The sequence below is a fragment of the Bufo gargarizans genome, chromosome 3 (assembly GCF_014858855.1).
Source record: "Bufo gargarizans isolate SCDJY-AF-19 chromosome 3, ASM1485885v1, whole genome shotgun sequence".
Lineage (NCBI taxonomy): Eukaryota > Metazoa > Chordata > Amphibia > Anura > Bufonidae > Bufo > Bufo gargarizans.
In genome coordinates, this window is record NC_058082.1 from 465,107,812 (window position 1) to 465,120,240 (window position 12,429).

The 12,429-nt window shown below is 42.5% G+C and overlaps 1 protein-coding gene across 2 annotated transcripts in view; it reads left to right on the forward strand.

The window, feature by feature from the left end:
• The window catches only part of GIT1 (GIT ArfGAP 1), a 132,901-nt gene that overhangs the window by 85,402 nt on the left and 35,070 nt on the right, over positions 1 to 12,429 (forward strand). The window contains exons 9-11 of one of the 2 annotated variants that reach the window (XM_044283647.1): positions 1,098 to 1,124; positions 7,533 to 7,581; positions 7,916 to 7,988. In XM_044283647.1, coding sequence (XP_044139582.1) covers positions 1,098 to 1,124; positions 7,533 to 7,581; positions 7,916 to 7,988 — 149 coding nt within the window. The remainder of the gene's footprint in view (positions 1 to 1,097; positions 1,125 to 7,532; positions 7,582 to 7,915; positions 7,989 to 12,429) is intronic. The other variant, XM_044283648.1, reaches the window with a different exon arrangement.

Below are 12,429 nucleotides of genomic sequence, written 5' to 3' on the forward strand. Positions count from 1 at the left end.
TCTGTCAGGGTTCTCGTTATTTTCTAAGTTAAAAAATAGCTCTTACGGTAAAAAAAAAAACTTCTAAACATGCTATATCAGGGAAGGAGCAATTGTTAGAAAATACATTTTTGATTTAACAATTATTATGAAGTGAATTGCCCAGTGAGGATTCCTAATGGAAAAGTAGTGTCCAGCTCCATCTGTTGTAATGTAACATAATGTGATATCAGGAATCATAACTTATTGATCTACATTCCAAAACCACATTAAAGAGGTTTTACCACAAAGTACATGTATCCTCAGGATAGTACATAAGTGTCCCATTGGTGGGGGCCACATCGCTTTCTGGAAGGAGGGTCCCTGGTCCTAAGTTCCTCCTTACTGCAGGAGTGAGGAGAACTTTAAATGGAGCAGAACCATATATGCTTGACCACCTCTCTATTCAAAGACTATGGACTGAGGGAGATAGCCAAGTAGAATGTTAGACAGCCTCCATCAGCCGCATAGTCATTGAATGGAGCAGTACCATACATTCTTGACTGCCGCTCTATTCAAAGACTATGGACTGAGGCTGATAGCCAAGTAGAATGTAAGACCACTTTAATCAGCGCCATAGTAATTGAATGGAGCAGAAGCATATATGCTTGAGTCACTCCATTCAAAGACTATGGACTAAGGCTGATAGCCAAGTAGAGTACTAGACAGCTTCCATCAGCGCCATAGTCATTTAATGGAGCAGAACCATATATGCTTGACCGTCACTCCATTCAAAGACTATGGACTGAGGGAGATAGCCAAGTAGAATGTAAGACAGCCTCCATCAGCGCCATAGTCATTGAATGGAGCAGAACCATATATGCTTGACCGTCACTCCAAACTCCTCACTGCATTTGTGCAGGAAGAACGTGGGGCTTGGGGTTCATTCTACTGCTGAATGGAGCCCCCAACAGTCAGGCATTTGTCACCTATCCCATGCTTCCATCTTAAGCTGTTCCTTGCTGTCCTCTTCCATCTGTGCATTTCAATGATTTGTACCTGTCTGTGTGTCTTAACAATAACTTGCTGTGTAACCTCTTTCCTCTCTCCTGTTCTTTCTTGTGCTGCCTTGGATGTAGATCTCGCCCCAGGGGTGTGCCGCAGAGGTACTGTGTGACTTGTGCCAGACCATGGCCTATATCGCTGTCATTATTTACTCTTGGAATGTACTAGACGTCACTAAACAAACATTTCAGCCATTATCGTTGTCTCCCGCTTATGTAGATTTACCACGAGGCAATAACTGATACACGTCTTGGCTACGTAAGGCTGGGTTTACATGGAGTGTAATATTTTTATATAACCTGATCAAACTCCAACTAAATGGCTGTAAATAGTCAAAGGTTATGACGTTATATGGTGTGCACTCAGTGTGCTGCTATGTAGTTCTATGTACAGAGCTGTATTGCTGAGAAGCAATGCAATACCTCTGCAATAGGACCCCATACACTACTACTGTATTATGGCTCAGTTCATCTTGAAGGTTGTGTATAGCGGTAATACTGTATAGTTATAGTAGTAATGTGTACACAGTTGCTCCAGATTCACAAATTATTGTGGTGCCTCTCCTATACCTGAACCAGAATCTGTATGTGTACATCTAGCCTTACAGCGCTAAAGCTGCAAAGAGAATATTAACATGAGCTGCCTTGACTTATCTCCGCTTCCTGACAGCCAGTATACTGATAAGTCTAGTAATATATTGTGAGAGCATGCAAGGAGCAATGTTGTGTGGTCGCCTGCTGCACTAGTGTAATCTTGTTTCCCTTAGTCCTGATCACTGGCAAAATATTATATAAGTTCTAGGACCATCCTGTTATTGGAAAATTGTAGTATTCCATGTCATCCTGGGTCCAGCAAAGTGAGCGGGCTTCAGTGACCTCCATCTGCCCTAACGGAGCAGATAAAAAGCAGTTGTATAGATTAGACAGCCCCTTTAAATCTCGGTAACCTGGACTGCTTATGAACACTGTGGGGAGAACATATCACGATGGGCAGCTTTACTTTGGTTGGTGAAAGTTGCACCAAATTTATCAAAGTTCACACCATGCTTGTTAAATTTTGTGCATCTTTAAAGAGGTTGTCTGACCTCAGACATTGCTAGGATATGCCCCCAATGCCTGATATGTGTAGGTCCCAAATCTATCTTTAGAACGGAGCCCACCAAGTGAAGGAGGGCGCACTGCACATGCGTGGCCGCCCTCTATTTATTCCTACGGGAGTGCCTAAAATAGCTGAGCGGCTCACTCTGCTATTTTCAGCAGTCCCATTGAAATTAATGGGAAACGCACAGCACAAGGGCCACCACCGGTCCATTCACTTCTATGGGGCTAACCGAAATGGCCAAGCCAGTGCTTGGCTATTTTCGCCACTCCCATAGCAATGAATGGAGGTCGGCTATGGATGCAGGGTGCGCCCTCCTACACTTAGTTCTAAAGATAGGTTTGGGCCCCACCTCTGTGACCTGCACCTATCGGACATTGGGGGCATATCCTAGCGATGTGCCTCCATTGTCTGAGGCGAGACAACCCCTTTAAATTTTACACTTTTGTCTAGAAATGCTTCTCCACTTTTCCTATGCCAGCCTGCCATCCTCTCATACATACATTGGCCCTTTTCATAGGAAATCAATTATAACCTATCAGTGTGGGAGGGAACTGGAATACCCAAAGAGAACCCATTCATGAGTTCCAAATTGAAAGAGCTAAAACATGTTTAAGGCTGGGTTCACACCTGCGCTGTTATTTCCAGTGTTCTGCACTGGAGTAGAAGCAGAACAGTGAAAATAACTGCAGTGCTCAATCCATCACACAACAGACACTAATGTTGACCAACTGCCCCCCCCCCCCCCACCCCTATTGACTATAATGGGGTCTGTAATTTTGCTAGACAAAATAGCGCAGCATGATTGATGCAGAGAGAAAACTTGTATTTTTGGATCTTCGCAGCCATTTCCTTAGTATTTCCTTTGCAGAGCAGAAAAATGGTTATGACAGGGTTATGTGATGAGAAGAAATGTTGAACCTCAGACTGGATTGTGGGGTCGTAGATGTTAATAATTTCCATGACCCACTTAACAAATGAAAGACAGAACCCCCTGAGATGACAGACCTGATATGTATATAATTGCTGTGGCGAGAGCAGAGGGCTGGCATCATCATTACGCTGCTTCTCGTTTTGGCATTTCTGCTGTGCCGTTTTGCCTGCAGGTTACTGACTCTCATCCATTTACCTGTCACACAGTAACAGTATTATATCAGTGATAGCAGAGGAGGCGCTGTCATTAAATCTCACATTTTTATACATAAATCCAGCTTATAGCCCTTAAAGGGGTTGTCTCATCTCACCGTTACTAAGGTGGGATTGGACTAGGCATCAACCACCAGGTGGCCGGGAAACAGCGGAGCGGACTGGTGCTCTGCTGTTTCAGTAGCTCCGATTGCAGTGCATGGCAGCTGCGGAAACATCATAGCACAGCAAGTTCTGCTATGTCCCCAACTCGTGCTGCGCTGCGGCTGATGCAATGGGAGCTACTGAAACAGCGGAGTACTGGCCTGCACCGCTATTTCCTGGCCACCTGGTGGTCGGGGGTTAGTCCCATCTCACCTTGGTAACAGCGAGATGAGAAAACCCCTTTAAAGCAGAACTGTCATCTCAGTTTATTTTTAATACAGTGTAGGGAAAGGGAGGTTTGACATTTATTAGTGAAAGATGGTCTTGTACTAGAAAACTGTGTAAAGATCCTTCTTCAGCAGTTCTACCGAGTGCTGAAGACGTCTGTGTGTATCTAATCAGACAGGCAGGGTGGTGGGCAGTGATGGGTACATAGTCGGGGACTGGGGTAGTGATAAGAGGCAGGCTGGAAGCCTCTCTGTTACACACAGCAGTCTTCAGCGCTCTGTAGAACTGAAGACAGACTGTCCTTAGTAACGCTAAGTTAGAGCTTTGCTGGAAGACTCCTTAAACCCCGTTTTCTAGCACAAAAAAGGTCTTTCACTAATAAAGTATATTACAAACATGTTTAACATCCCTGTCCCTAAAAAATAAACTGAAAGGACAGTTACACTTTAAGAACCAAGCTAATTTTGGCGGCAACATTTTTGTTTTTCTCTCCCCACCTTTAAGGTTATTTTTCCATTTACATCTCCCTATGAGGAGTTGCTTTGTACTTTTTAATGGAACCATTTAAAGAGGTTGTCCGGGCTTTTTAATATTGATGACTTATCCTCAGGATAGGTCATCAATATCAGATCGGCACCCTCGCCGATCAGCTGTGCAGGGAGACGGTGCGCACATGTATTTTACTTTCTGTCTTTGGGACAGCAGCAGGCAGGAAGAGAGAAGGGACATGGCACCTGCATACTGCGCATGCCTTCTCCCCGTAGAGCTGATCGGCCGGGTGTCAGACCCTTGCCGATCTGACATTGAGGACCTATCCTGATGACCTTTTAAAAAAATAAAAATATTGCTTTGCGTTACCATATTTTAATGCACAAACTTTATTTTTCTACCAAAAGACCATGTGAAGGCACATTTTCTTCTGAGTGAGCTGTAGTTTTTTTTTTTTTTTATACCATTTTTGTGAATTTGTTATTTTTTTATAAATTTTTTTGGGGAGATGAGAACCAAAAAACACAATTTTTTTTCTCACAGCTTTCACAGCACATGATAAATAATGCAACATTTTAATATTTCAGAACTGTTCAAACATAGAGATACCACTTTTTATTTTATTTTTTTAATGTAAGAAATTGGAAAAGGGTGTTTTTAGAATTTTTTATATTCAGTTTCTTTAATATCTTATTCAGTTGATTAACCCCCCCCCCTCCTTTTTTTTCTCTTTTAGGTCCCCTTAAGGGACTTGAACCTGCAATTGTTGATTGCTTGTACTATTCACAGCAATACAGTTTTACTGTGAATAGCAGGGTGTAATAAGAGCTATAACTTGGCAGGTCAGTGGAGCTTCAGAAGGCCCCAAGCTGTCATAGCAAGCGAATGCCCTGAGATTATGTCATGGTGCTGACAATCAGCGCAAGCGGGACTGCGTTCCCTCTAACTCCTCAGATGCCGTGGTTGATATTGACCGCGGCATTTTAGAGTTTAGCTACAGAGTTACGGTATATTTGATCCCGGCTGCTCCATATATTCCTTAGCGACTAATGGTGTGCATTGGTCAGTAAGAGATTAAAGAGGAGCTGTCACCTCTTTTAACATTGTCTTTTTTATTTATTTTTAAAATAATAATTCTGTAGCATCCTTTCCTAGAACTGTGAATTGTTCCTGTCCTATGTTATTCCTCCTGGAAATGAAGTTGAATACTGGGTATTACTATTTCTCTTGTCGATGTGATGTGTCCCTACAAACGTTGACAGTCTGTAAGCATTGCTGGCAGCATCAAAATGTTTTTGGGGCCTGCCATGTTCCGCCTCTTTGGAAAGGTGCTTTATTATCCTGATTAAAGAAAAAGCTACTATTGCCTGATAAATAGTATTCTTTAATCTGGTCTATTTGTTTCATGGCGTGCTATCAGACCAGTGTTTACATTCATATTGTCCTAGGTAGGGATGAGCAAACTTGTGTTTTCAAGTTCGGCGTATAAGGTTTGGGTTATTGAAGAATTCCGTTATGGATTCCGCTACCACAGACCATAAGTTATCGTCTGTGGTAGCGGAATCCATAACGGAATTCTTAGATAACCTGAACCTTGTACACACAAGTTTGCTCATCCCTAGTCCTAGGTCCATAGATGTAGAGGAAGAATAAGCTGTCCAGTACTCCACATAGTTAAGCTACGTCACTCCTTTGGTCAGTTTTAGATGTTTATTAGACATAATACAGCAAGAATTATTGAGTGTGACCTGCATATTTGGAGCACTTTCTATACCTTTTGAGATTCCATAGTTCTCTCTTCATGCTCGATGAATGGTTAGACTCTCCAAGTGGAAGATAAGAGCTTGTGCTATGAGACAAGTTAGCCGGCCATCCCCGGCTGACCCCTTCCTATCTTATAGCATACAGTGCCACACTTGAGCTGAGGTGGAGAGGCTGCAGCTTCATCCCCCTCCTCCCTGTCTGCTATTTACCATTTTCCATTAGGCGATTTGTTTCTGGACTTTATAGAACCTTCAGGCAGGGAAAAAGAGGACGATGTGCTGCTGAAATTTGAGGAACGCTCAACTTTCGACTAAAAATATGTGCTACAAAATTTATCACGTACTACTGATTTATTCGAAGAAAACTGTACCAGTTGTATGCTTGTAAAATGCTGATGATCTGCAGCCGCCAGTAGGGGGAGCTTACTGAAATTAGACTTCACTCCCATCGAACTCCCTGAGGCTTAGTTAACATCCAAATCCGCACTTAAAGGGGTATTCCCATCTGGGATGTTGATGGCATATCAGTAGGATACACCATCAGTGTCAGATAGGTGCACATTTGCGACCCACTCTTATCTCCAGAACTGCTTCCCCCACCACAAATGCGGGGCCACACTTTGTTTACCACTATGGGAGTAATAGGCGATCACTGTGTTGCCATCAGATTTCTTCCATAGATCCTAAAGAAAAATACAATAAGGATTTTCCATAAGCGAATCCGTAATGTGTGAGTTTAGCCTAATAATTCTGTCTTCGATACGTGAAGACTAGTGACTTGCAGGCATTACATTTAACTCAGTGGCTGTGCAGAGGAAAGAAGGAGACTTGTACCACCAGAAACATATGTTATACCATTTTTCAGTAAGGAATTTTGGACCTTTTTAGATATATTGTAGGAAATAAAATGTTTGGTGTTCTTTATTAAAGGGGTTTAACCCCGCCGATCAGCTGGAACATACCATCAAAACTAAACAGCTTGTACCAGCCACGCAGTGGGCACATCTGTGTAGTTCCAGCACCAAACTTTATGAAAAAGCTGATTGACGGGTACCAAGAATCGGACTCCACCGATGACCTCAAGGATAGGTTTTGAGTAAGTCCCAGACAACCCCTTTACTTTTAAGGAAACACTTCAAGTAGATGAGGCAGATACTTTTCCTTACCTTATGCTATTACTTACTATTTTAACATATGCTAATATTTGTATGGGTTCTTTTAAGGGGGACGTGTCAAGTTTTAAAGTTATCCCCTATCCACAGAATGTAGGATAACAAACTAACTGATCTCAAGATTGGTGTTTCAAAGTCCCCATCCATGTGCCCTAAAGCTCCATTCATTCTCAGCGGGACTGCCGGAAATAGCAGAGCGCTGTACTCTTATCTCAGACAGAGTGGTAGGGCGCATGCTTGGCCTGTTGCTCCATCAGGATGGGGACATCGGACCTCCACCTCCCAGCAGTCGGACCCTCAGTGTTCAGTTAGTTATCCCCTATCCACAGGATAAAGAATAACTTTAAAACTTGGCCCACCCCCTTCAGTAGATGAGGAAGAGCTTTGTAAGCTCTAGATGTCTTGGTATGTTTAGGTGTCATGGGTTTATATCATAAGTTATATTGTAATTTATATTTTTCTGTTACAGTTTGGACCTCTCTGAACTTGCAAAAGCTGCCAAAAAGAAGCTCCAGGCAGTAAGTTCTCTATGCTAGCACGAGGCGGGTGTATTCTGGGAATCTGAAATCACAGCCTGGTTCATTTATCTTTCACACTGCCTTTGTCATTCTCTACCTTTCCGGACAACTTGTCACCCTCCCCGGCTGCACTCTGAGTGGCACTTTTGTCGCCTTCTTTAATCACATATTGCTCTGTTCCATTGTAATTATGGAGCTGTCACTTTGAGTACGCTCTGGTGAGCTTGGTTGTCATTATCTAGCACTTCTCCATCCTCTCTCCTTTCTTATGATGGACATTTACCCACTGCCTATTATTTTCTCCTGATTAACCAGGCACTCTGTTTATTCACAGCTCAGTAACCGGCTTTTTGAAGAACTGGCGATGGATGTCTATGATGAGGTAGATCGAAGAGAAAATGATGCAGGTAGAACCTTTTACAATGAGTGTCTAATATGTATTAATATTTACCAGCACGCTTGACGTACTGCAAGCAGCATGGAGTACTCCTCAATTACATTATGAGTAGTTCTGTGCAGGCATTGTAAATGGCAGGTGCATATGCAAGATCAGAAAACGTCACTTGGGCTAGTTTCACATTTGCGGCACAGCTCTCCGTTAGGCTGTTACGGCAGAGAACAGCCTGCCCGAGTTCTCCAGATCCGGCATTGCCAGATGATACTGGAATGCCCGTGGGCCCCATTCTCAAATGGATCTTGTGGCGATCCAGACGCCACTCGGCCAGGATTCAGACGGACAAAAAAAAGCTCTACACAACTGTGTTTGTCCGGCTGATTCCCGGCATTCTCTGCTGGAGAGCTGTGCCACACATATGAAAGTGGCCTTAGGCTACAGTAAAACATAATTTACATTGAAGATTAGAGGCTTCCCTGATCTGCCTATTAAAGCAGAAGTTGGGAATGGGACAGAGCAGCCTGCAATGCATATGAACAATGTTTTTTCACCAAATTAAATACGATGCAATAATTTAAAAAAATGGATTCCTTGGTGTCTGTAGGTACATTGAATGCTTTGTCTACATTTTTGGTAACTACAGTCCAGCACCAGTCGTCTTAAAAATCCCATTCAAGGGATGACAACAGCTTATCCTCTATCCACAGGATGAGAAATGAGTGTCTGATCAGCAGGCGTCTGACCTCTGGGGTGGTGTTCCCCTGCTTCGTTCCACTCTGAGATAGCCAAGCACTTGTACTTGCCTAGCTCCGACAGCCATATAGAGTGGAATTGTACTGCGGACATTCATGTGTGTCTGCCACCACATTTAAACGAGGAACACAGCAGTTCGACCCCCTGTAGTCAGACACTAATCCCTTTATCCACAGGGTAGGGGATACGTTATTGTCATGGGACAACCCCTTTCGTCCAGTTTATGACAAAAATATGCCAGATTTCCTGGAAATTTACCACATACTAAAGTGATATTAGCAAATGGAAACAAATTAGATATAAGGGTCCATTCACACGTCAGCAAAATGTTTCCGCATCCGTTCCGCAATTATTGCGTAACGGGTGCAGACCCATTCATTTTCAATGGGGCCCCGAAAAAAAATACATGTCCTAGTCTTGTCCGTAGCCACAGACAAGAAAAGGCATTTCTATCATAGTGCCGGCCATGTGCGGTACACAAAATGTAGAACGCACATGGCCGGTGTCCGTGTTTTGCGGATCTACAATTTGCAGACCGCAAAACAGTTGCATACGTGTGAATGGACTCTAATCGTGCACTTCATGGCCCACTGCATGGTTGTATTATACAAAATGATTCACTGTATATCATAGCATAACTTTACATATTGTATAACTGTTTGCAAGACCTGAAATGACTTCTGTTGGCTGGTATAAATATTTTATTGCTTTTATTCAAAACTACAAATTCCTTCTAGTATCTGATGCTTTCAATTGTGCTGTGACTTCCCTGCTGGTAGAGGCAGAGGGAGCTTCTTCATGCGGTCTGTATGAATTCCTATGCAGCAGCATATATGAAAACACTGCATGAACTGAGATACTGTATGATAAGGGACCACTATAGGGATAAAAAAAGCAAGTACATTAAAGCCGTGCCAGTTGCTGATGACAGCTTTGGGACCACAGTTGATAACTATGTGTCTTTTTCTCTCCGTATGGCATGACCTCTATTGGTTTATATCACTGATAATAAATATTTGGCCAGCTTTTATATTTAAGATGACGTGTAAAGTTAAGTGTGCTCGACAAGATTATACTAAAGCTCCAGATTTATTGTAGATCTTCATGTCCTGGTTCTGAGCTATGAAAAGCCTTCAGCCTCCAGACATAACACAGCATTTGTGGCTTTGGGGTTTTATAAATAAACCCATCTGCTGGCGTGACCGAGGAGGCGCTCTACCTCTCTACAATGTGGCCTGCTGATTTTTAACTATTACATTGAGTCTCATCCATATAATTGTAGTTTAATTTCACTGGCGCATTATGAATAATTTACATTTCTCATGATTTGGGGATAGATACTGAAGATAATATATTAATACTGCCAAAGCCATGATCATATGCTGTAATACCTATGCATGGCATATACCGCCGGGGGGGAAACATACCACTGGTTGAGAAGCTAGGAATTAGTAATTAAGTTACATTTTTGCAATTGGTGTGAATGAATACATGATCAGACAAATACTGTGGTTACAAAGGACACAGAGATCCACTAGGATTCATTCAAAAGCATCAAGTTTGATGGAGAGACCAGTCCAGCTCAGGTACACGGTCATATCAGTAGACTCCTTTATTGGAATCCTGGTATTGGCTGTGTCTCTTCTATCCAGCTGGCACCCTGTAGATCTCATTGTCCTTGGTTATTTTCTGTATACTGATTGTGCAAACCTCCTGCATCCAGTTGGAACTGGCTACCTCAAACAGCAGTACGGTAGCAATGTCTCGGACAAGGATAGGACTGTTCTATTAGGGGCCAGTTGTTCCGTTCCGCAAAATAAAGAATGCACATGGAGGTCATCCGGACAGATCCGTTTTTTGTGCACCGCAAAATACATACGATTGTGTGCGTGAGCCCTAAGGGTGCTTCTATTCCTAGCGGTTGTATAGGTCTAACGTGGTTTTGATATGTTTCATCTGTAAGAGATGACCCACACCCTATGGCACACCACCACTAGGTGTACAGAGTGAATGTGCTTATACTACAGGAATTCTGTTCCATTTTGGTGTTTTGTTATGCTATATATATATATATATATATATATATATATATATATATATATATATATATATATATATATATATACGGTAGTTATATTTGTACCTTTAGCTTCTTATGGTGTATCGAAGGGACCAATTAGGTACAGTAACGATTAAAGGGGTATTACGCTTACATTAAGTTTTCCCCTATCCACTGGATAGAGGATAACTATTAGGTCAGTGGGAGGTCAAGTGGATTTCTGCAATTCATCCGATCTGCGTCGCCAGTGTCCGGTGTGATAGTAGATAGGCACATCATCTGGTCTCTGGATTATTCCAGGTGAAGTGTGCCCATCTGCCATTACACTAATTATTTTTATTGTCTATCGTGATGGGGTGAAGTCCCAAAGATAAGAGTACCTTATCCAGCGTAAACCGAGGGTGAGACGCTCTTCCATATATTGTAGTGTCTTGTGTGAGCCTTCTTTTTACTCCTCCATCATCGTTTGAAAAGAAGTTGGCCATGTCTAATATTTTCATCCTTTAATCGGAAAAAGATCTTTCGTTCAAAGAAAGATTGTTCATGAACGAAAGGTCTTTCTTTGAAAATACTTTCCCGTAAAGATTTTTCATCTATCACCCGGTTTCATTAAAAACATATGGGCAGTTTGAACAACTGTGATGGACAATATGGACTAAAATGTCTATAGCCATGTCTGCAAAACGAATGTTCATCAGATGATTGTTTGTTCAACTGCTGTTCAACCATCATTCCAACTTCTTCCTAATGGGTAACCCACCTTAAGAGATGGGAGAAGACTGCCAGAGGGGGAAGGAGACCGACTACGGAACTTATTGGAGACTATAAATACAGCTGCCAGAGCAAAAAGGAGACGGACTGTTTGTGATGGGGTGGGGGGGGGGGGAGAGAAGAGGAGTGAAGAAAACATTGGTGTATGCAATGATTTTTTTGAGTTGTAGCCATAAAGCAGTTAAGCAGTCAAGTGACACTACCCAGCAGCTCGCCCTCAGTAATACCAGTCAGTGGTGGAGCTCAGGGACACAAAGGCAACTGCATTTGGAAACTAGTGTTAAAAGCCTTTTGGGACGTTTTACATGATTTGTGGAAGTACTCCTTTTAAATTGATGTGGCAGGTCTCACGGTGTACTGGTAATGCTGCGTCCCTGGAAGTCATGGTTGTGACTGAGAGCTGGCTTCTGCATACACCTTTTTCCTCCAGTCCTATACATGACTGATGTTTCTTCTTGTGCTGATCTTATATTTCTAGTTCTCGTTTTTGCATGTTTCTTCACATTACACCGTCCTAAGTTTCTGTAGGTTACTAGGAGCTTCACAAACAACTTCAGTCAACAATTTTCTTCCTTCTCTCCATTGCCTCTACACAACACATCCTCTTTGCTCCAGACAGAGACGTCACACGTCAGGATTGCCAAGAGTATGTGGGAAGGGGAATGATCTAATCTTAGTTCAAAGTCCATTGCTCTGGGCATGTAGTGGGTTAACCCAAGCTTGTCATCTGTAAGGTTCCTTGCTGCCCAAAAAGTACATTTTCTACAAAAGTGCAAACCGCAGGAGAGCTATGATTAAAAAAAAAAAAGCTTTACCAAAAGGCTGATATACATTTTTTTTTTATGAAGCAGTTCCTGACCCATCCCACATT